At 35.6% G+C, this 21,928-nt stretch overlaps 1 protein-coding gene across 4 annotated transcripts in view; it reads right to left on the bottom strand.

Annotated features, from left to right (window-relative positions):
• The window catches only part of Vti1a (vesicle transport through interaction with t-SNAREs 1A), a 329,910-nt gene that overhangs the window by 251,396 nt on the left and 56,586 nt on the right, over positions 1-21,928 (bottom strand). For 2 of the 4 annotated variants that reach the window (XM_069987996.1, XM_069987998.1), the window contains exons 4-5: positions 10,167-10,244; positions 4,003-4,023 (exon numbers count right to left, since the gene is read on the bottom strand). In XM_069987996.1, the coding sequence (XP_069844097.1) occupies positions 4,003-4,023; positions 10,167-10,244 (99 nt within the window). The remainder of the gene's footprint in view (positions 1-4,002; positions 4,024-10,166; positions 10,245-21,928) is intronic. The other 2 variants (XM_069987997.1, XM_069987999.1) reach the window with 1 other exon arrangement.

Raw genomic sequence — 21,928 nt, 5'->3', positions numbered from 1 at the left:
ATTATATACACTTCTCTTATATTATATTTTAAGGGGAAAAGAGGATCTCTCTCCAATTTTCAGCTTCAAAACGTTCTTTCCTACATTAAGACTTTTCACATGTTTAACCATATACCTATTTAGGTTCCTAAAATAAATTTAGAAGCTAAACATTGCTGTGAATAAGAATACATGCATGTTATATATATATAGGTCTCAATGCTTAAAAATGGATGAATATGTGTGTCTGTATAATTGTGTGTGTTGGTATAGACATGTATTTGTATAGACTAATATCGCCCTTCCTCAAATCACTTTTGGTGTCTGGTCAAAAGAGAGAAGAGAAAAATGCAACCACAACCTCTACAACTTTGTGTTATGTTGTTGACAGATGTCACTTAAAATAGAAAAAATGCTTTCTAATAATAATAAAAAAGGAGGTGCCACACGCATTATCTGAGTGGCTGTGGAGTGAAATGATCCACGTTGCTCTAATGAGCCCCCATGGATCTTGGAGATGCAAGCTGTATTGACATGCACACTTAAGCTAATACACCTAGACCAGTGCCTCCAAGCTCTCGCAGCCAGGGATGCTGACAGAATATCTCGCTTCCATCTTCAAAGAAAGGAAGTGATTAGTATGTTATCATTACCATTCAAAACGTGATTTCCTTATTCCCTCCCGGCATAGGTGACACATCTGAGATGCGGCCAGACGTTAGAGGCAGCTAAAGCCACATCAAAGCTTTCCTTGAAAAAAAAATTTTTTGGGGGGAGCGATGGGGGAAAAGAATCATTAAAACAATGCATTTAGAACAGAGAGACAGGACCTAATGTGAAGGTCAGGAAGCTACAATAACAGTCTATAATAATTAATAGAGTTGTCTAATATTCAGTAGAGAAATTAAGAGAAATATTCCCCCTCTCATTCTGCAAAAAATAAAAAAATAAATAAAAAGGAAGAAGTGCTTCTTCTATCATAGAAAATCAAAACCACTGAGAGTTATAACCAAGCAAATAAGAGCAAAGGAGCTTTCTATGAATGGCATTGCTGGTCATTTTTAAGTAAAATTAAGTACCACTAAGCTTGTCAAAAATAGCTTTCAATTTCCTAACTCCCTATATGTAGGTTCTAGAAATAAGGACTGCCCTTCACTCCTTTGAATACTGTTTTCTACCTAAACAATGGAATTAACTTCAAATTGGCAAGTTTCTAAAAAAGGTATCAATCAGATCTAAGAAAGCAGGAGAAAATCTGAATTTTCATCCAGACTAAAGGAACAGAATTTTTACTTTATTTTCACATTGGATAAAATCTCAAAGTAAAAGAAAACATTTAGCTAAAATAGACTTAAAAAAAAAGCTAGACCAATATTAAAAATGGTCATGCTACTTATATACTAATATATTAAATAGAAAAGAAAGCTATGCTAATATATAGTGTGGGAAAGCATTTAAATGTAGAATAATTTGGGGGATACCACAGTAGAAAATTTTCTAGAAAATATTTTTTAATGCAGATTCCAAAATAAGAAGTAACTGATTCTTCCAGGGGGTTTGACTATCTGAGAGCAAATGAGCCACAGAGGAATGTCGGTTTACCAGCTGCTTTTCAGCAGGATTTCACTTTGTATTTCGGAACCTCTTCACTTAAGTCAAACTAAAATCAAGTTCTTGTAACAGCTGTGCTATTTACATTGTTCCCTTAGTGGTGCATTGCCCTGGTCGCTGTCAATGAAAGGAAATACGCTACCACAGCAGCTGATGCTTTCAACTTGCCCCCACACTCCATCCCAAACTCATTCTCTCACCCCTCTTCGCAGCCCTTTTCAAAGCAGGTAAGTGAAGCTGTGCAGAAGCTTCAGACGGAGCTCAACTAGTATGAGGAGCTGTGCGAAGTGGGGAGCTGGAGAGGCAGGATTCAAACAGCTCGGCACAGCCAACACCAGATCATCTCCCTCTGTACCACAAGCCTGCCTCCAAGCATGCCTGGAGAAGAGTATCAGGAGGAAGAGATGCCAGCATACTGTTTCCAAACCCAAAGAAACAGTGGATTTGGAAACATATGGGTGCTTGTCTTCTTAGCATAGGTGCAAGAAAGAAATCTCGAGTAACAATTACTATGAAAATCCTGATTCAGAGACAATCACTTCTAAGCAACTCATATGCCAATTCAGTGTCACCCCATAATCTAGCCTAGAAATGTCTATGCTTACATCTATATCAAAGGATAGACAGAATTATATTTCACAGTGTATCATTCTATTAGTTAGTTCTTCTAATTGTAATCCCATTATAGGACACTGTTTTGGAAACATCAACTCTAAAACCATAATAAATGAAACCATTGCATTGCTACAGACACCACACAAAATTAAGCCATCAAACAATAATACATTCTAAAAGACATGCATACTTGTTTTGGGCTTTTTGAATTAAGATATCTAATTCCATATCATTCAACTTAACAAAAATCTGACAAAAATGCTGTTTATAACATAGCACAAGATTTTGTTTTCATTATTTAGATTCAGCAACAAGAGCTTTGTGTAGTTCCTTTATATGAAGAGTTTAAACTCTATTAGTTTTGTCAACATTTGTGAATTCTGATTCTTCTCCTAAATGTGAACATTTGGGAATATTAAAAATAGATATACTATCTTATAGGAAAATAATGTTGATATATCTCTCACTCACCCAAAGAATAATATTTTATGTCAAAATGACACCTGTTTTACTTTATTTTATTTATCTGCTTCTGTGTAGAAAACACAAGAAGATTAGAATAAGGGTGTTTGTGTATTTTATTTTTATTTTTGTTTATATGGCATTTTTACTTTTACTAAGAAAAGATATCACTAATACATCTTAAATAAGAAGGGTGGCAGAAAACTACTATTTACAAGCCCCTAAATTAACATATGCATCATCCAGAGAATGATGACAAACCAATTAAAACTGATTCCAGGCAAATGAAATCTGAACTAATTCATAGTATTCTGATTATTATAAGCAATTTTAAATGTCAATATGGTCCATTTTTATGTCCTAATAGGAAAATAACAAAGCACCTTACTAAATAAGAAAAAATTTAGCTACTTTATCACTGAGAAAAAAGTACCAAAGCATATTAGATATATGACGCCTCATTAAAAAAAAAACAAACCCAAACCATAAACAGCATCATTCCACATCTTTCAGTGACATGGGGATAAAATCATTAACATGCTGTAAATATTTACTAGGCCACAAAAAACTCCGGAACTGTATCATGAAACTGACTAGTAAACTTAGAAAATGGAGAGCCCACTGGGGTGCTGTTTTAACAATGACGTGAGCTTTGGCTGTTCTGAGTTACCTGCACACACAGACAAGCAGGGACACATGTGTGTTTTCACCAAAGAACAGTGTCTTATGTGCAACATACGAATGTGGGGGAGGGAAAGGAGGTGGAGAACAGCTTTCAGTAAAGTAAAACAATCTCACAAAAAATTTAATCACATTAACTTCTTTGAGAAACCAATATAAACTACACACATTTACAGTAAAACAGTATCATTTTAAGATGTTCTTTTGTCATTCTTCCTTTTTTGTCTTTAAAATATAATTTTACCTCAATGTCAGTAAAATAAAAAAACAAATCCTGTGATATGCATGATTAGAATACAGGTTTTAAGTGTGTGTGTGTTGTTTATTTTGTTTATATATATGTGTATACATATATATACACAGACACAGACACAGACACACATATAGAGAGAGAGAGGGAGAGAGAGAGAGAGAGACAGACAGACAGACACACACACACACACACACACACACACACACACACACACACACACACACACACACACACACACACACACACGGCAGTGGAGAAGCTTTCTGAGCCAAAGGTCAGTTGTTTTGCTAGGTGCAGATTTCCCTAGAAAAATGAAGGCAATGATTCACTTCAGATATGAACGTCAATTTTACAAGAAAAGATAGAATTAAAAAGAAAAAAGGAAGCTAGAAAGTACTCACCTCTTCACGTAATTTTATCAACTGCAACATGAATGCACAAAAAAAAGATAAAAAGGAAAGAAATGGCAGGAAAGAAAGATCAGTTGTGTGACAGTATACAGAATTAACATTGACAATTTATCTGTTTACATGTTTAGCATTTAAAAATCACAGACAAACACATTAAAAGAACCTAAACATAGACTACATGCAGAGTTTTTTGAACGAATAAAGATCACTTTCTCACACTGTCACATTAAACAAAGAGAATAGTGTGAAATTCTCTTTTAAAGTACATCTAAGACACCATCATGAAATAAAGGGGAACGACTTCATAGAAGTCTATATTATAAAGAAGAAAACAAGTTTACTGCTCGTCTCTTCTAAGAACGTACCACTGAAGAGATTTTGTATACACAAATTTTCAGGTTGTTGCTCTATTCAGAACCTTGACAACTGATTTCAGATCATGCCAGCAAATGAAAATGATTAATAGTTCGTGTGTTGGTTCCAATAAGTATTTAAAGCAACAAACCAGTATATGAGTTAATATTATACCACCCTGAAATGGGGCTGCATTTGGAGTAGCATTCTTTTAATTTAGAATAAAATATACATCACAGTTAATTCCTAGATTTTTGTTTTGCTTAAAGACTACGTGCCGCATGTTTCTGTCCATACTTTTTGATTCTTCCTTTTTCTTTTATCTTGTAAATTGGACTATCTCAAAGCAATGAACTCTCTTCCTTCATTTGTACTATGGGCAGTTTTCACTAAAGTCAAATTTTTAAAAAACCCAATAATCTTTACTGTAACATTTTAATTCTCCTACATAGAATTTTTTTCTATTTGTTTTATGCACAAGCTGCTTAACTATTTAGAAACTGGAAAAAATGATACAACCATAAATCTGCCGTGTTCTTTGTATGTGTTTCTGACATTACTCTAAGCCACAAATATCATTGTGTAGTTAAGATGACTCCCACAGTTTCTACAATGAACAGAAATTGAAACCTCTGTTGTAACAGACTATAAACCACATTCTTGGTCTGAAATTTGCATTCTCAGCAATTCAGCTCTACAACTGATAATTTTTAAACATCCCAATATCTGTAACATCTGTTATAACACTTGACATGTGCAGGCCAATAAATTAAACTATTGCTTTGGGAGAAATGTGCTATGAATTGCTCACTCTAAGTCTCTCTAACAGTGTCATGTTGACTACAGCACTGAATTTTCAGTGCTTAATGCTGTTTTTGTCTCAAATTCCAAGCAAGCAGTATATACTACAGCTTGTTTTGTTATTTCATTTGCTCCATGGAAAGCCATTAGGGTGCAAACAAATGAGATTTTCCCAAATTGTTCTGAACCCTGTATAAAAGGGGAATAGTTTATTGTGTAACATCTCAACTTAGACCTAATAAAAAATGAAAAACTGAGTATTCTGCTTTGAAAGTATGCAAGCAGTTGTTATTTGTAGACGTGCTCAGTCTCTCAGCAAGCACCCAACGTGCAAAGCATCTCACCAAGTCCCCAAAGTTATACATTCTTCTCTAAAAGAAGTAAAATACCAAACTATGATACCTGGCCTATCGCAGATTGGAATCTTTCTCTTGGCTATTCGAACATCATGGGAGAAAAAGGAAAACACGAGTTCTCAGAAAGAGAAGATTTGGGAATTGATCGGAATAGCTCTCTTTTCTTTCTGGGGCATCATTCTTCCGTTGATACTATGATGTACTTAGAGAGGGCCAAAGTTTAAAACGACTCCTCCTCAATGGAGACCATTTGGGGCATGCCACCCTGCCATCATCAATGAGTGTTTAAAAATGCTACCCATTTGTTTTTTCAATAGGTCCCAAACAAAAAACGTTCTATCTTGTTTGTGCTGCATGGCTGCCTTCGACTCCACGCCGGATTTGTAGCTAAGCTAGGTAATCGGAGGGTTTTTAATCTTTATCTGTTTTGTTTTTTTTTTTAATGTAGGCTGAGGGTTATGCGCTGAACTAAACAAAAGATGGTCTGTTTTTGAAAATTAACAATGCTTAGACTGGACGGTCAGGGTGGGTGGGTGAGCGGCCAGCTCCAGCGCAGCAGAGTGTGCTGTCATCATCATCATAAACATCTTTTGGGGGAAACAAAGACATATACACACACTCACAGGCACGCATGCACGCACGCACGCACACACACACACTGCCCCACGCAGAATTTGATACAAGAGGTAATCTGCTCCTTTGTGGGCCGAAAACAAAATCTGGTTTCCACTGGTTTGAGCCAGCGGAATCTCTGGTGGCTAAGCCTGCTGCTGTGGCCGCGCAGCCTGGGAGGCCGCGCGCGCGCCCGCGCGCGTCACGTGACCCCACACCTACCCACCGGTCGGGTTTTTTTTTTTTTAATATTTTTTCCAGCGCTGATAACGCGGCTGCCGCCTCTGTCCGCGCGCAGATAACGAATAAACGCTGAACTCTATTAAACGCCCTTTGCACATTATCGTGGGTCGAACACACCATTTTCTGAACTTGGGACGCCAGTCTATTTACTTTGCCATAAACCCTCAGCACGTCACTGACAGATTTGTGCCTGGTAATGATCTGCTCTGCCAGGGCTATATGAAATGATACCGACCTTCTTTAGATCTTGGGGAATTAAATTGACCGGCTTCACCCCCTGGTCTGTAGCTGAAGTTTGACACACTTTATGCACAGCAAGCCCAAATCGGAACTTAAGAGAACCTCGTCTTAAAAAATTAAGCAATTATTATCTGCTACATATTGCTTTGCTACAAAAACTTCCCCGCGTTTGGAACTGTCCTTCCCTTTACATGTATATCGTTCTACTCGGGATTTACTCAGTCATTGATCAATATAATTTTGCATATGGTAACTGTGAGCCTTCTAGAGTTCAAAAGACCAGCTTAGAATATTTTACTTGCCCCATTATCCAACTCCACTATGAAAGGCTCTGTGGTTTTTGTTCTGTAAGTTGTTTTTTTTTTTTTCTTTCTTGAAAATGGTTCTCATAAAAAGACATCAAGTTAAGAACTTCTAAGGTTTCCACGCCAAATACTCAACCCGCAATGAAGTGAAATGTCGCCATACTGAATGGCAAATACTTTATTTTACAAGAATAGAAAGATGATGCCTAGGACAACATTCCTTAGAAAGCTGAGAACACAACAAAATATAAGTGTGCAATGCAGAGAATTCTGTTTTTTTTTTTTTTTTTTTTTGTAAATTGAGGATGTTATATTTGAGGGACTGAAAAGGATATGAATCAGAAACAGATTTATTCAAAGCAATTAACTGGGAATTAAATTAAATGAAATGTGTTTTATATGAGGGACACTGAATTTGTATTTGAAAAAATTCTTAAATTTTTAAACAACAGCAGTTCCAATTACAGTAGAAATGTTTAGACATTTAAGAGCAAATTAATGTAATTTACAGTTAGTTGCAAGATTATAAACTGTACTTATTAACAGCCTGGTTTTAGATGCCTAAAAAATTGCATCATAAATTCCAGAATGAGAAATGGCTATTAACATTAATATTTGATTCAAGAAGCTGCTACAGGAATTGTACACTGCACTGAGAGTAACTAGTCAGTATTTTACTTATTTACAATCATTGCAAAGAATTCCTTATTTTATTATTTTCCTTTTTAAAATCTCCCTCTATATTTTAAGTAGTAGATGTAACCTAATTTCAACTAAACAAATACTGATAACATTCCTCATCTTGCTTATCTTCAAGTTAAAACCAGTAAATTAAACATTTATCATAAATACTATATAAACAAAAAGTTTAAAAATCAACTTATCCACATTTAATTTGAAAACAAACTTATTTCTGGGCAGCAAATACTTTCAGGAGCTTAGTTCCTGAGCTATAGAAATTAATATGAAGAGCCAATTAAAAATTTTTTAATTTTAAAGAAGCTTCTATTTTGATTGCTTAGTTAGTCTGAATGAATACTGGTACAGACGAAGGTTATTTTTAAGTGACCATACCTGGTTAAGGATATGTTTGAGATCTTTAAACCTATATATAATGAGGAAAAGCCTCAAAATAAATGTTAATGATTTCCTCATGACATAGGAATTTTGCTACATTTTGGTTAAAAAAAAATCCAAAAAATTTAAGCACAGTTTCTTTCAAGTTTCAAACTCTATTCAAATGTTAAGCTGAAAAGTTCCCATAAGTAATAATCTAACAGTTACATATTCTCATGGCTATATTCATCATATACCATTTATTGAAGTGACAGATCCTTAAAACTAAACTTTAGGTTTTCCAAGTCCTTTCAAAATTTGCAAGTTTGATTTATACAGGTCCACAAAAAATTTGGGCCCAATCACTTTAAAGTGACAAATATAATTTGAAAAATCCAGAAAATATGAACTCAAATCTATTTTTGTAGAATGCTTTTCTTTAGACATAAAAATCATACTTATATGTGTGCAAGGCAAATATTTTAGGCACTTAAAACGTTCATGAAGAGATGTGAACATGGTTTAAATTTTTTTAAAAAAAGGACTCCTGTCACAGAGCTACAGCATCCATTACAATAAAAGAGTCTGAGTTAGAAGCACCTCCTTCCTCTCTATTTCTTCTACATTAGGCAGTGGTTTCAAATGAGAGGGAAAAATCTATAGCTTTTTTTTTAAAAAAAAAGAACTGACATGGCAACTACACACATTTTTTTTAAAAAAGGTAATGCTTTTTTTTGCAGCAGATGGGAAAGAAAATTATGATTCATTCATTCAATAGGCATGAGCAATCCAAACCTCACTTTTAAAAAGGGAGAAAATATTTTTCTCTCATCCTCACATTATTTAATCTATTATGAGTAAAACCCTTCATCACATCAGCCTTTTATGTTTGATGTGCTATTTTTTTCCTTTAGCTATTCTCACATTTCAGTAAGGGAAGCTGAAATCCCAAGTCAAATCTGAACAATGTTTACATGTCTGAACTCAAGCTGATAACAGTGGAGGAGGTGGGGTACTTCACCCAACAAATATCATCAGATCAGTAATCCTTTTCCCATCTTTTGTGTAGGTATTTCAGTCACACAGAAATGTTTGTTTATAATATTAATATTATAATAGACAGTAAGACAGTAATGGCATATATAGTAGATGGTAATTTAGTATCAGCAATTTGAAATGGCAAATATAATTATGCAAAGTTTATAATGTATTCAATATGTTATGTTTCAGTATCTTATTAAAGTTTTGTTTCATCCAGTGAATGATTTGTGTTCCGTTTTATTGTGGCAGAGTAGAGACCTTTTCTGTACTTGCTAATGTAACCTTAATAAACACAGTCAAGTCTTGCTTGAGAAGTTCCCTGTCCTCAATCAGTCTCCAGGGTTGTTTGAGACAATTTTTAATTCGTCTCCACACAAAGGTTCCTGAAAGGTTTTTTTTTAAGTCATGTACATAATCTATCTGAATTTATGAAGTCTGCAGTATTAATTCAAAAGAAGAAGTGGGGCATTAATTAGACTCACGACACTACCGTATGATCCAATGAGAACTGACAGTCAAGTGTCAAGGGCCTTTTGAGAAGATATTGTATCATTTTTGCCTGTGCAGAACTTAAACTACAAAAAAGGACACACTATTATTACTTTTACTATTACTTGCAGAAGCAGTTCCTCTGTCAGGGTATCCAAGTTCTACACTGGTGCTTACAATTTGCATTTTGGTGAATGTATTTTTAAGAACCTACACAATAGGAGACTGAGCTGTGCTATTGAATTTTGAAAGCTTACTTTCATTTGTTTTGCTGCAAGTGTTGATTTAATTATACTGCATTATTATCAAAGCTGTATTATGTACTTTTTTATTCCTTTTACATGTGTTTGAGGTGAAGACCTTGGCTTTGTCTGCAAACGGTGTGTTTCAAGTTATTCCTTAAGTACTAAATAATAAAGAAAATGAGAAGAAAAGATTTTTTTAAAAGATAGCAGACAGTGATCACAAGGTAAAGGGTTAAATGTAAGATCTCCAAGAAACATTTTGAAGTTGATTAAGACTCCAGCTTTGCATTAAACAGTATCGCTTCCACATGAGTTGCTGCTAATACCGTTAAGGAGCAGCTTGAGAGCCCAGTGGGCCTGTGACCTCCTTCACCCTCCAGCCACCCACCGGGCCTTCCTGATTAGCATTCTACCTGGTTCTCTGAGGAATTCCCATCATCCCCTAGGAGCTCATTCCGTACTTCGTCACTGTAGGCAATCCGTGACCTTTTCTATAAAACAAAACAAAAAGGGAAAGGAGGAGATGAACATTAGAAAGTAAAGGCTTCGAAGCATTATCCATATCAAGACCGATCATCTCAAACCTCGAGAGCCCCCTAATGGAAACCCATTGGTGAAAATTTGCAAACCAAAGTTGTCTAAAGTTCCTGAACTTGAGAGGTTCAATGTAAATTACAAGTTTTTAAACATGCCAATAATATGAGGAAATACTGTTATGTAAACTTTCTATTAATATTTACAAATGGATTAGGGCTTGTATATTATTCCATACATCATCTATCAAATGAGATCACTAAGCTAAAAGAAATACATCTAACTGGCTCTATAGCTATAAAACTCACAGATTGTAATTAGAATAGGAACACATGGGGGTGGGGCTTTGAGATCATAGCAGGAAACAGACTGTACAATTAGAGCTTTAAAAATTATACCTCCAACTCTATTCCGGAATGCTTGGACTAGCACATCTGTACTTATTTCATTATTACAATGTTACTATCCAAAGCAAATTTAAGACAGTCCTTTATCCAAACAATAATTCAAATGTCCCTAACTTCTTTATAAAGAATAGGTATGTGTATGTGTGTGTGTGTGTGTGTATGCACGTGCACGTGCATGTATAAGCAAATTAAATTTCCCAACCCCATTAAATAATACCAAGTAGGCTATGAGTCAAACTTTCACAATCCCAGTAAATAAAGACGAAAGGGTGGTGAGTCAAAGCTTCACACACTGAAATTTTGTTTTACAAGAAATCTACCCTCACCTATAAACTCAGAGGGACATGTCTGCAAGCAATTCATGAATTATCTAAACATATGCATTTGAGAAAGCTAAAGGGCTCTGAAAACTAGTGGTGCAACTAAAGTCTGATATTCAGTTCCAACTCTATCTTGATTATTTCAGACCCAATTTAGATTTATAAGGTACTTTGTGCCCTTTCAGCTTCTCAACTCAATAAAAATGGTCAGTTAGAAAATGACAGGTAGGAAAGAATAATCTCTTTCTGATCTGGGATCTACAGTGTGGGTCTTGAACTTCTTACCTCTTTAACTGTGATCTAACAAGAAGTATCCATAATCCATGAGCAAAAATCAACAATAACATTTTAATTAGATTTTTAGGTGAGTCAATGATTAACTCTGTTTGAACCTAGATCATAAAACTTTAAGCATAAAATCATATTGTATTAGAATTTAAAAGGAATTTAAATAAGAACAACCAATAAACTTTAGATCATTTTAAAGAGGTAGTCTTTCTCAACTGAGGTTCTTTATCTGAACTACAAATCACAGAAAATTACTTCTGCAACTATTTTCCTAGTTCTCCCAAGAGTGACACATAAGAGAGAATTTAGTACACTTCACATATTTGAAGACTTAGCACTTAGGGCTCTGGCAGAACCCAGGTTTTTTTTTTTTAAGCCTAATAGAATAAAAATATATTAATCTACATAACTATTACCTCCCTTTTCTAGAAAAACAAGTTTCATAGAATTCTAAAGGTAATTTTGCTTGAATTGAGATTAGAGCATTGGACTCCTGACTCACAGCTAAGTGCTCCTTCTACTTCATAAAAATTCCTCCCTATAATTTCACCCTCTGGATAGACTCAGGGAAAAAGGCACAAGAAAGGGCAAAGTGTTTCAGTATAGATTGTGGCTTCCCTTTCTTGCCCAGGTCTCTAAAAAGCCATACTTTCTTTCCACTAATATGTACTTTAGCAACTGCAATAAGTCTAGAAGTAGGTAAATAAAATTACAGCAATTTGCAGACAAAGGGACAGATTGGAGAAGCCAACTCATTAGCCCAAGGTCTAAAAAGACATCCCATCAGATCTCTTGAAATTCAGGAGTGATACAACCCATTCACACTGAACATTTTATCATTACGAACAGCATATGCTAAGCTTGCTTTTTTGCTCATTGTATCTACTGAAGCTACTGTTATCTATTTCTACTGATTTCACACATAATTGTATTTGTAAATCTAAATTATAAAGACAGTCCACTCTGGGGTCTTAGTACAATATTTAATTCAACCCAAAGCTTTCTTTTGTCCATTTGGAGATTCCCCACTATAGTAATTTCAAACTATATAGCAATTTCAAGCAAAAGTATTTTACAGCTTTAAAGGAAATGAGAACCTTCAAATAGGCTGTGGTATCAGAGCTGCCTTTTTAATTATTCATCTCAACACTATGGGGGACTAAAACATTCCACAGTATGCAAGAATATCATACAGAGATTGTTTTTGTTTTTCCCTTTTTCACCAAAATACCAACAAATTGGCATAGATTATTCAATTACATTATAATCTTATTTTGACTTTGTGTGCTTCAAAAGAAGAAGAAAATTATAAGTGTGGATCCCTAAGTATCTAATCTTGTTTTGGTTAGAACGCACTGTTTTTGAAAACCAGCAATTAAAGAGTATATGTGCTCAGCAATAGAGGAGAACTAAAGATTTATCCACAGTCAAAGGGTGGTCTCTATAAATGTCATTCTTCAGCATTGGAATGGTAAAAACTGGTCATTTGGATGGCTGTTCTGGATGTTAATTAAGCAAATGATATGCTGAGTTTCACAAAGTGGTCTCAGAGAAGCTAACTTAAGGAATGAAAAGACTAACATTTCAAATATCAGAAATAGTTCCCCATGAGCTGAACACAGAACTCTTTACACTTGAGTTTTCTTTTAATAAGACAAACCAAGATATTGTTTTACTAAGAATTATATTTAGATGTCCAACTTAGATATCTTCTCATAATTTCTGAACATCTGAAATTTTAAGTAAGCTGATGGCATGTAATCAGCCATAATTAGGACAGCAAGATATCATCACTAAACAAATTGAAAACCAAAAATTAAAAAATACTGTTTTATGAATAATTTTCCTCCAAACATCAAGAAATTATCTTTATAGAATGTTTAAAAATGCTCCTGTTAGGATCATTACTACCTACATAATATTTTAAATGAGGATTCAAAGTTAATGAAACTGAAACCTCTTTATAATTATAACTAAAATATTTTTGATTATGAACAGTATAAAATCTGTACTTTAGCCAAATGCAGGCATGAGAATTTGAGCTGAAATGTCACACATTCAGCTACAGTTTGAAGGAACCCAATTCATAATGCATTTTATAAATAGTTAATGACTTCTATACATAAGCTAACCAGGCAAATCAAGAAATTGTCAACATTTTTAGTCTTAGTTGTCAGTTACCACTGCCTACTGGTGCTTTATATGTGGCTGTGGAGAAGACAGAAGCTCTCTGCAGTTTGTAATCTACTGCAATTTCTGGTCTACGCTGAAAGGGTGGAATAGCTTCAAAATTACACACACACACACACACATACACACACACACACACACACACGCACATGCACACTCAGTGTTAAATACAAGAACATTCCTCAGTTTCAGTTGTGTGCTTATACAAAGCTTATTCCTTCTAACTTATACATACTTCAATGAACTAGACACCGCTAGACAGAAAACTTCAGGTCAGGTATGAAGAAAAAATATGAAAAATTAACAATTGCTTGTTACTTCTAACAAGTTAGGGACATAAAGTTTCAATAGTCACTTTAAAATGATGACAAAAAGTGAGTCTGGTTATGAAAGCAAGATTTCAAACTCAAAGACTTTCAATTTTTCACTTGGAATAGGAACAGGATGTTTGCAAACTGATTGGCTGATTTTCTTAACACCAAGTTCAAACATACCCAATTGTTCAATTCTGTCTGGAAAGTTGTTGAAATTGTCTATCTACTTGACCTGAGCTTTAACATTTCCCAACTAAGCAAATGTGTTCATGGGCAGGCACTGCTAACTTGGAACAAAACAAATTAACTTAGCTTAAACTAATTAAAAATGGTGATCTCTGGTACTGCCTTCTATGAGTCTCTATATGTCAAATATAGTGTATGTAGCCAGAACCAGCGAAAACATAACAATGAAGTTGGTTTATTACTAAAGCGTATATGAGAATTTAATTTCCATGGCGTGCACATGGCAAAGCAATTGCTTAAATTGCCTCACCTGGGAATTTAATACAATGTTATCATCAGACCAGCCACATTGTAAATAGATTTATAATGCTTTCCATGTGCTGTTCTCTGTTGCATATAAATTAAGTAATGATCTGGTATTACAATAAAAATCAGCTAGTTCCCACACCTGGCAGACAGGATATTTCACTAAATTAATACCCATACAGCTACATCACAAGGCACGGGAGGGAAAACCATCTCTAAGCGTTTCACTTGGATTTTACATGGGAAGTAAATATTCCATGGTGTTGTACAACGTACACTGAATGGTCTGCGCAAGACAATCTATTTCTAACATCTGTATCACAGAATTAAGACTTTTTCCTTCCATTCAATCTTGGCCTAATTTCCTTCATTCAGTACTTTAATTACTAATCAGCAATTCGCAACATTCACAAACACTAAGAAGCCCTTTATTCTAATCTATGCAATGCAGACAGCCAAACAATTGATACAAAGTGCAGTGTGGCTTTGGGAAGTAATGAAAGAACAGCTTGTCCTACTTCCTAATCAAATTGGTCTACAGAAGAAATAGTTAATAGATTTCTCCATAGTTCTAAAACAAATTAACCAGTCTGGCCAGACTTTTCCACAACTCCTACCATGTTTTGCAGTTTCCACATATTTAATAATGCCCAAGGTTACCAGGTGATGCATGTATTAAACTGCTCTGCTTTCATAGCCAAAGAATTTAACTGCTCCTGTTATAATTAACACTTTGGGATATCTATAGTATACCATGAAATTATATTTATTAGCTAGCCATTTAATTGCTGGCATTCAGTTCTTAAATTTATCTGGTTCTAATTAGATAATACCACAGCACATAATAGCCAGACAGCAATTTTAAAAAATGTATCTTTCTCTGTCACCGAGTAGTGCATCTTTAACCTGGTTTCTATTGCTCAATGCCTGGTTTCAGCTTTTTAGCTACATGCTACCTCTGCAGCAGGACTCAAAAAGAACAACTCCAGGACAAGAAACATACATTTTGGAGGAAAAGTAGTGATTTCTAGCAAAAAACAATAGAAGGTTAAAACCTATTGTACTATAGGAAAAATAAGTACACTGTTAGGTAAATGTTTGATCTGTGAAAAGCAGTTATGACAAAAAAAAAAAAAAAAAAAAGCACAAGGCATTGAATGAAAAGAACAGAGACCACAATCCAGCATATGATCTTGGTCAAATATCAATTTCTCATCTCAAAAAATAATGGTATTATACTTATTTTCTGGGACTGTTGCAAGAATTTAAATCTTATAAACAAATGAAAACCTTTCCTAGCACCTTGCCATGATCGTTATTCAGAGTGAGAACATCTAACTGTTAGCACACACCTGGTTAGGAATTCAATCAGTGCATCCTTAAAACAAAACAAAACAAAACAAAACTTGCCAACATACATCAAAAGTAGTTTTTAAAAGTCCATGTTATTTTATAACCCAGTGATTTGTTAGCATTGTTCTGTCCCATTCTACTTATTTTATGGTGTTGCAATTTCTGGATGATATCCAAAAAGTAAAAATTTTTACTGCATTATTTCTTTAATATTATCAGAGAAAGTAAATAGGTTCTAATCTGTTTCGTCTAAGCAATCATTCCACTGAACATGGCTTGTTCTGGCTCAAAGGGCTGTTTAGAGCTGAAGGTCAAGCTCATTCACTGGGAAGTATATATGTTGCCTATAATGCAGCATTAATGAAGGGAAAGTATACTTTCTATCTGTTATAAACTCATGGCCAACAGGCCATATGCAAGCCACCAGAAAGAATACATTACATGCCCTGATGCTAGACTATCACCACACTTAGAAGGTAGATTACCATAAGAACATTCAGTAGGTAACACTAAGAGAAGAGATACAAATTAAAAAGAAAAAAAGTTTGGTCATTTCATCATGATCAGTCTCATTTATTACTTTCGTTTGTATTTTCAAACACATTTGACATGTTTGAAATCGATATTTATCTTTTGGCTATAAATAGTAAGATAAATTATCCCATATTTCTTAATTAATTTTTACAATTGAACTTTAATAGGACATGTGAATATTTATACAGATGTCATGAGGCAATACATGTGGGTATACTCAGATCGACTCACACAAACCCATATGCAATCCATATGGAAAAAGATCTCCATTTCTGCCTCTCAATGCTAGAACAGGCTTTTATTTAGACTAGGGACTCTGACCACATTGCTGCTCCATCATTTAATGATTAGCAAAACAGACAGCCTAAAAATCAAGTAAGTGCACTTCCTCATTTCCCCTTCCAGCATTTCTAAACTACAGCCTAAAAGTTAAGTTTACCATTAGTGTTTCGGAATGCAACCTGAGTTAGCTAGTACCTAGGCCCTATTTGCTTACATATGCTTACAGTTTATGACTTTTGACACTGTTCTTGGAAACATTGTGGCTGTGTCTTAAGTCATGCTAGCTTGTCAATCAACAATTAAGTTACTTCATTCAGAAAATCAGCTCATGACAGAATGCCCAGATGTTGTCTGCATCTGGAATAGTGCAAGTGTGCAGTGGAGGAAGTCTAATGCCTCAGAGTCTTTCTGGATGTAAAATAACATGAATCCACAGACTACTTGGGATAATCAAAATGTTTATTATTTTGTTAATGATACAGAAATGTCCTACACATTCTAACTGGAAATGACACTCTGGAAAATGAGTACTTGGAAAATTACACTCTAGTAAATGAGTACAATGCAACAGATGCTTCATTTGAACTAGTGAAGCAGAAAATATAAATTTATATAATTAATTCACACAATTGTAAAGGCCACAGAGTTTAGAAAGACCAGGCAGAACAAGGACAGACCTGCTTCCCAACACTGCCATTCTTTTTCATTTGACTGCACAACTACCACGACCAAGGTCACCTTACTTTCATCCCCCAGAGCCAAAGTTGACTGTGCTGTTCACCTGGCTCTCTGAACTCAACAGAGGCTACAAAGTCCACTTTGTTTCTGGTCACCCTTATAACTACTACTACTACTACTACTACTACTACTACTACTACTACTACTACTACTACTAAATAAACCTTCATGTATTGTTGATATTTGAAATATTAAGAACAACAGCTTTTAAACTTCAAGGATGACAAATGCTTATGGTGAAATGTTTTATTAGATAGAATACAATGACAGAGTTCAGAGGGTGTCAGCCACACCTATGGGTATTAGATATTTGTCAAAATGAATTTTCACAGGCTATGCTGTAAAGCAGCAGTAATCTACCCACATGACCCCAAGGAGGGCTATATGGGTTAAGATTTGTTCAGAACTTCCTGATTATCCACTGGATCTGCTGATTGATTTCCTGTGAAGTTACTCTAAAAGTTAAGATTGTAAATGTCCTCTAATAGAATGTTGTGTTTTTTTCTGGAGTTTCTATTAAAGCCTATGCTGGGATACATCTCTCTCTCTCCTCTCTCCTCTCTCTCTCTCTCTCTCTCTCTCTCTCTCTCTCTCTCTCTCTCTCTCTCTCTCTCTACTGAGCTTATAGTATTCATAATTCAGAGATGTATGATATCTCTTAATCATTATAGATGTAGCTAGTAAAGCTATGATGGTTAGGAAATATAAGAAGACCATTTAAGCAAAAACTTTCTATGAAAACATTTTTAAGGCTACTTCTTTTTTTATCTTTTTGGTTGGTCGTGGGGCTTGAACTCTGGGCCTGGGCGCTGTCCCTCAGCTCTTCAGCTCAAGGCGAGCGCTCTACCACTTGAGCTACAGCGCCACTTCCAGTTTTCTGGTGGTTTATTGGAGATAGGAGTCTCACGGTCTCTCCTGCCCGGGCTGGCTTTGAACCGCGATCCTCAGATCTCAGCCTCCTGAGTAGCTAGGATTACAGGTGTGAGCCACCAGCGCCCGGCGGCTACTTCTATACTAGGATGAACCAAAACAAAAAACAATAAAGCCAGTGTAAATATTCATATCGGACTCTAAACATGTTCTTCCTGGAAGAGTTTCCATTTTGGAGCTGGGTAACAGCCCTGTAATCAAGACTGAGAGGATCAGAGTTTGAGGCCAGCTTGGGCAAAAATCTGAGCGAGGCCCCATCTAAATTAAGAAGCTGATTGTGTTGGTATGCGCCTGTAATCTCAGCTATGCAGGAGGCATAGGTGGGAAGATTGTGATTTGAGGACAAAAACATGAGACCGTATTGGAAAAATAACTACAGTAAAAAACAAAAACAAAAAAACAACAACAATACAGGGCTGTGGAAGTGTGGCTCAAATTGTGGAAAGTCTGCCTAGCAAGCACAAGGCTCTGACTTCAAAGTTCAATACTGCCAAAACAACAAAAAGATTCCTTTTCCTCTCCCTCCCTCAATCCCTCCCGCCCCCACCCCTGCTCTCCCCTCTCTCTTTGCAGATCTGAGGCAGTCTTGGGCACTGTCCCTGAGCTTCTTAGCTCAAGGCTAGAGTGAACTTTTAATTTAATAGTTGTTCACACATAAGTTATAGCTTGTCACAATTAATGAATAGTTTGTGATCATAAATTGCTTAAAATTCAAATCCATTCTTTTCTTAGATTTCTTTTGTTTTTAACTAAGGTATTTTTTGTTTGATTTTCTGTTTAATGTTACAGGATCCCCTCCAAGATTTCACATTATGTTTAGGAGTCAGGCCTCTTTCTGGAATCCAGTCTTCTCTTGGCTGGTGACAGTTTCTCAGATTTTCCTGTTTTTGTGAACTTGTTTTTCTTTTTTTAAAACTCTTGGTAGTAGTGCTGAAGTTTGAACTCAAGTCCTTGCACTACCAAGGCTGGAGTTCTACCACTTGAGCCATATCTCCAATCTGGCTTCTTGCCTATTATTTGAAGATGGAGTCTTTTCTGCCTACGCTGGCTTTGAACCACAGTCCTCCAGATCTTAGTCTCCTGAGTTGCTAGGATCAAAGGCAGGAGCCACTGGTGTTTAGCTGGGCTTGACATTTTTGAGGCGCAGTGACCAGCGATTTTGTAATGCCCTTCAATTGGAATTTGTCTGATATTTTTCTCATGAATGGTCCGGAATTAAGTTTTGGGGAGTTAAACTGCAAGGAAAAGTGTCATTTTATCACATCGCATCAAGGGTACCTGTTAGCAGCAGTGATCACTGTTGACAATTTGATTGCTTGGTTGAGCCAATGAAAAGTTGTTCTTTTCCTTTTTTTCACACTGTTCTCACTCCACAGAGCTCATGTTTAATGACTAAGCAGGTATACTTCTTCTCAATGAAGGCAGAACACCTACATCTATTATTTGGCATTCTTCTACATGATAGGTTTGCCTATTCAATCATTATTCACTCAATGATTTCTATGGACTATGGGTCTGTGTTTATACTTTGAGTTATTATCATATGCTACTTCATTCATTCATTTTGCTTCTTAAATCTTTCCAACTTTGGCTCCAGTGACCACTTTTCAGTCCTGTTCTTCACCTGACCCCTTGCTATCATCAACCTCCCTTAGAATTCCCTATTCTCCTCTGTCACCCCCATTATAACTTCTTTCACAGTCTGCCGATAAAAGTACTGGTCTTCCTCTAGGTTTCCATCCTTAGCCTTCTTCTTAATCATGTGAGTAACCTCATCATTCTAACTACCATTGAGAAGGTGATAAGATATTTCTGCATATTCCACCTACAAATCCAACCGCTCCTGGACATCATAGCCTACTGGCATCTCACACCTAATACAGACAACATAGAATATAATCTTTCTTCTATCTACTCTCCTCCTCCAATTTTCCTAATTTGATGGATAGTGTTACTATGTACATTATGCTTGAAAATTATTTTTCTCTCCTTTATAGCTCAAATCAAATTAAGCAGCAGACTCTATCAATTAAACCTTTATTTTTGGACTTTTTACACCTGGGATCCTTGGACCTATTTACAGGATGTTTGTAACCTTATATACTAGTCCAGTTATTTCCTTGTAATTGTGATTGTGTATTTCAGTCTTTTTATGTATAAATTATATCTAGGAGCTTCTTGTGTAGAAAGACGTGTATTTTGGCAGAGGTAAGCCAATAGGTGCAAAGTCTTAGTTCCTCATCTTGAGTGGAAAAAAACTGAGACCTCTTCAACCCTATCTCAACAGAATATCAAAGCTATAGAAGAACCATTGCCTAAAGTTATAACTTATTTCAGATAGGAATGTTTAAATGGAAAGCCGATTCACTCAACCAAAGCCACTATACTACGGCAAAATGCTAAGCAACACAGCTCTCTAACTTTCTAAGTCACTACCACATTTGTCTTTAATTTCAAATCTAGTTACATCTCATTCGGCTATTTTTCTTGTTCTCATAAGCTAGATATTTCTATTTTCTATTACGTAGAAGCTAAAAGACCACCATTTCAAACAAAATGACGTGCATGCATATTTCCTCTTTGTTTGTCTGATTTGTGGACCTGAGGAATATGGATTACCTCTGTTATCTGCACGAAGAAGCTCTGCAACAAGCCTGGCATTCAGGTTGCTTTTATCTCTGAGACCCCAAATTGTACTGTTAGGCAACAGAGGGCACTTATCTAGATTGAACTGTCATACAAATAGATGTTTGTCAGCCATTCAATTTGTATTGGGGAACATGCCAACAAAAACAAAACCCAGCAATTTAAAACAACAAACCTATCCTCCACTGACAAGAACCAATTGCTGTATTTCAAATGAATAAGAATTATTATAGATTGTACATCCTGCATGTGGGTGCTTCAGAAAGAAAGGTATTCTTGGAACTAATACTGTCTATTTTCTGGCAGTAGTCTAACATCAAGCAAGCATACCGTATGCTTAAAACTAATAAGTATACAGGAAGACAAGAAGCAGGAATTAAATGTTATCAAAGGAAATGGGACTAGCTAATAAAGTTCAAAGTCAAAATTCAGTGGCTACAGGAATAAGGTGACATTGTGTAGCATTCTGAGAGTCTTGTCTATGGTTCTTCCAGGAATGTGTGTCATGCCTCTGCCCAAAAAACAATCTAGGTAGTAAGACCATTGTTGGCTCTGGCTGGGACGGACACACACACACACACACACACACACACACACACACACACACACACACACACACACACACACACACACACACACACACACACACACACACACACACACACACACACACACACACACACACACGACAAAAATCTTAGCAAATTGACCTCAGTTATACCATGTTTCACACACACACACAACAAAAATCTTAGCAAATTGACCTCAGTTATACCATGTTTCACACACACACACACACGACAAAAATCTTAGTGAATTGACCTCAGTTACACCATGTCTCAGATTATTTGCAAGGATATGTTAGGTGGATCTATTCAAATTGGTATTAATGTATTAATGTCAGAAATTAATTACAGTAAAAGCAATAAGCAAATGTGTATGTCTGACAATACAGGTCTCCATGAAGATCAAATATAAAGTATACTTACAAGCCAACCATTTCAAGGGAACCCATATGAATTCATTGAAAAGAAACTTATTTGTATTAAGTTGTTGGAGCAAAAATAACACATTCTGAAGACATCTCAAAAATGGATCTTCTTCCATTAAAATTATGTAATAAGAAATTAAGCACTTTGCAAAATTC

Source organism: Dipodomys merriami, unplaced genomic scaffold (genome assembly GCF_024711535.1).
Source record: "Dipodomys merriami isolate MVZ:Mamm:240054 unplaced genomic scaffold, mDipMer1.0.p SCAF_35, whole genome shotgun sequence".
In the NCBI taxonomy this organism is placed as follows: Eukaryota; Metazoa; Chordata; class Mammalia; order Rodentia; family Heteromyidae; genus Dipodomys; species Dipodomys merriami.
Note: the sequence above shows the minus strand (reverse complement) of the source record. Positions and strands in the feature narration are given on the sequence as shown.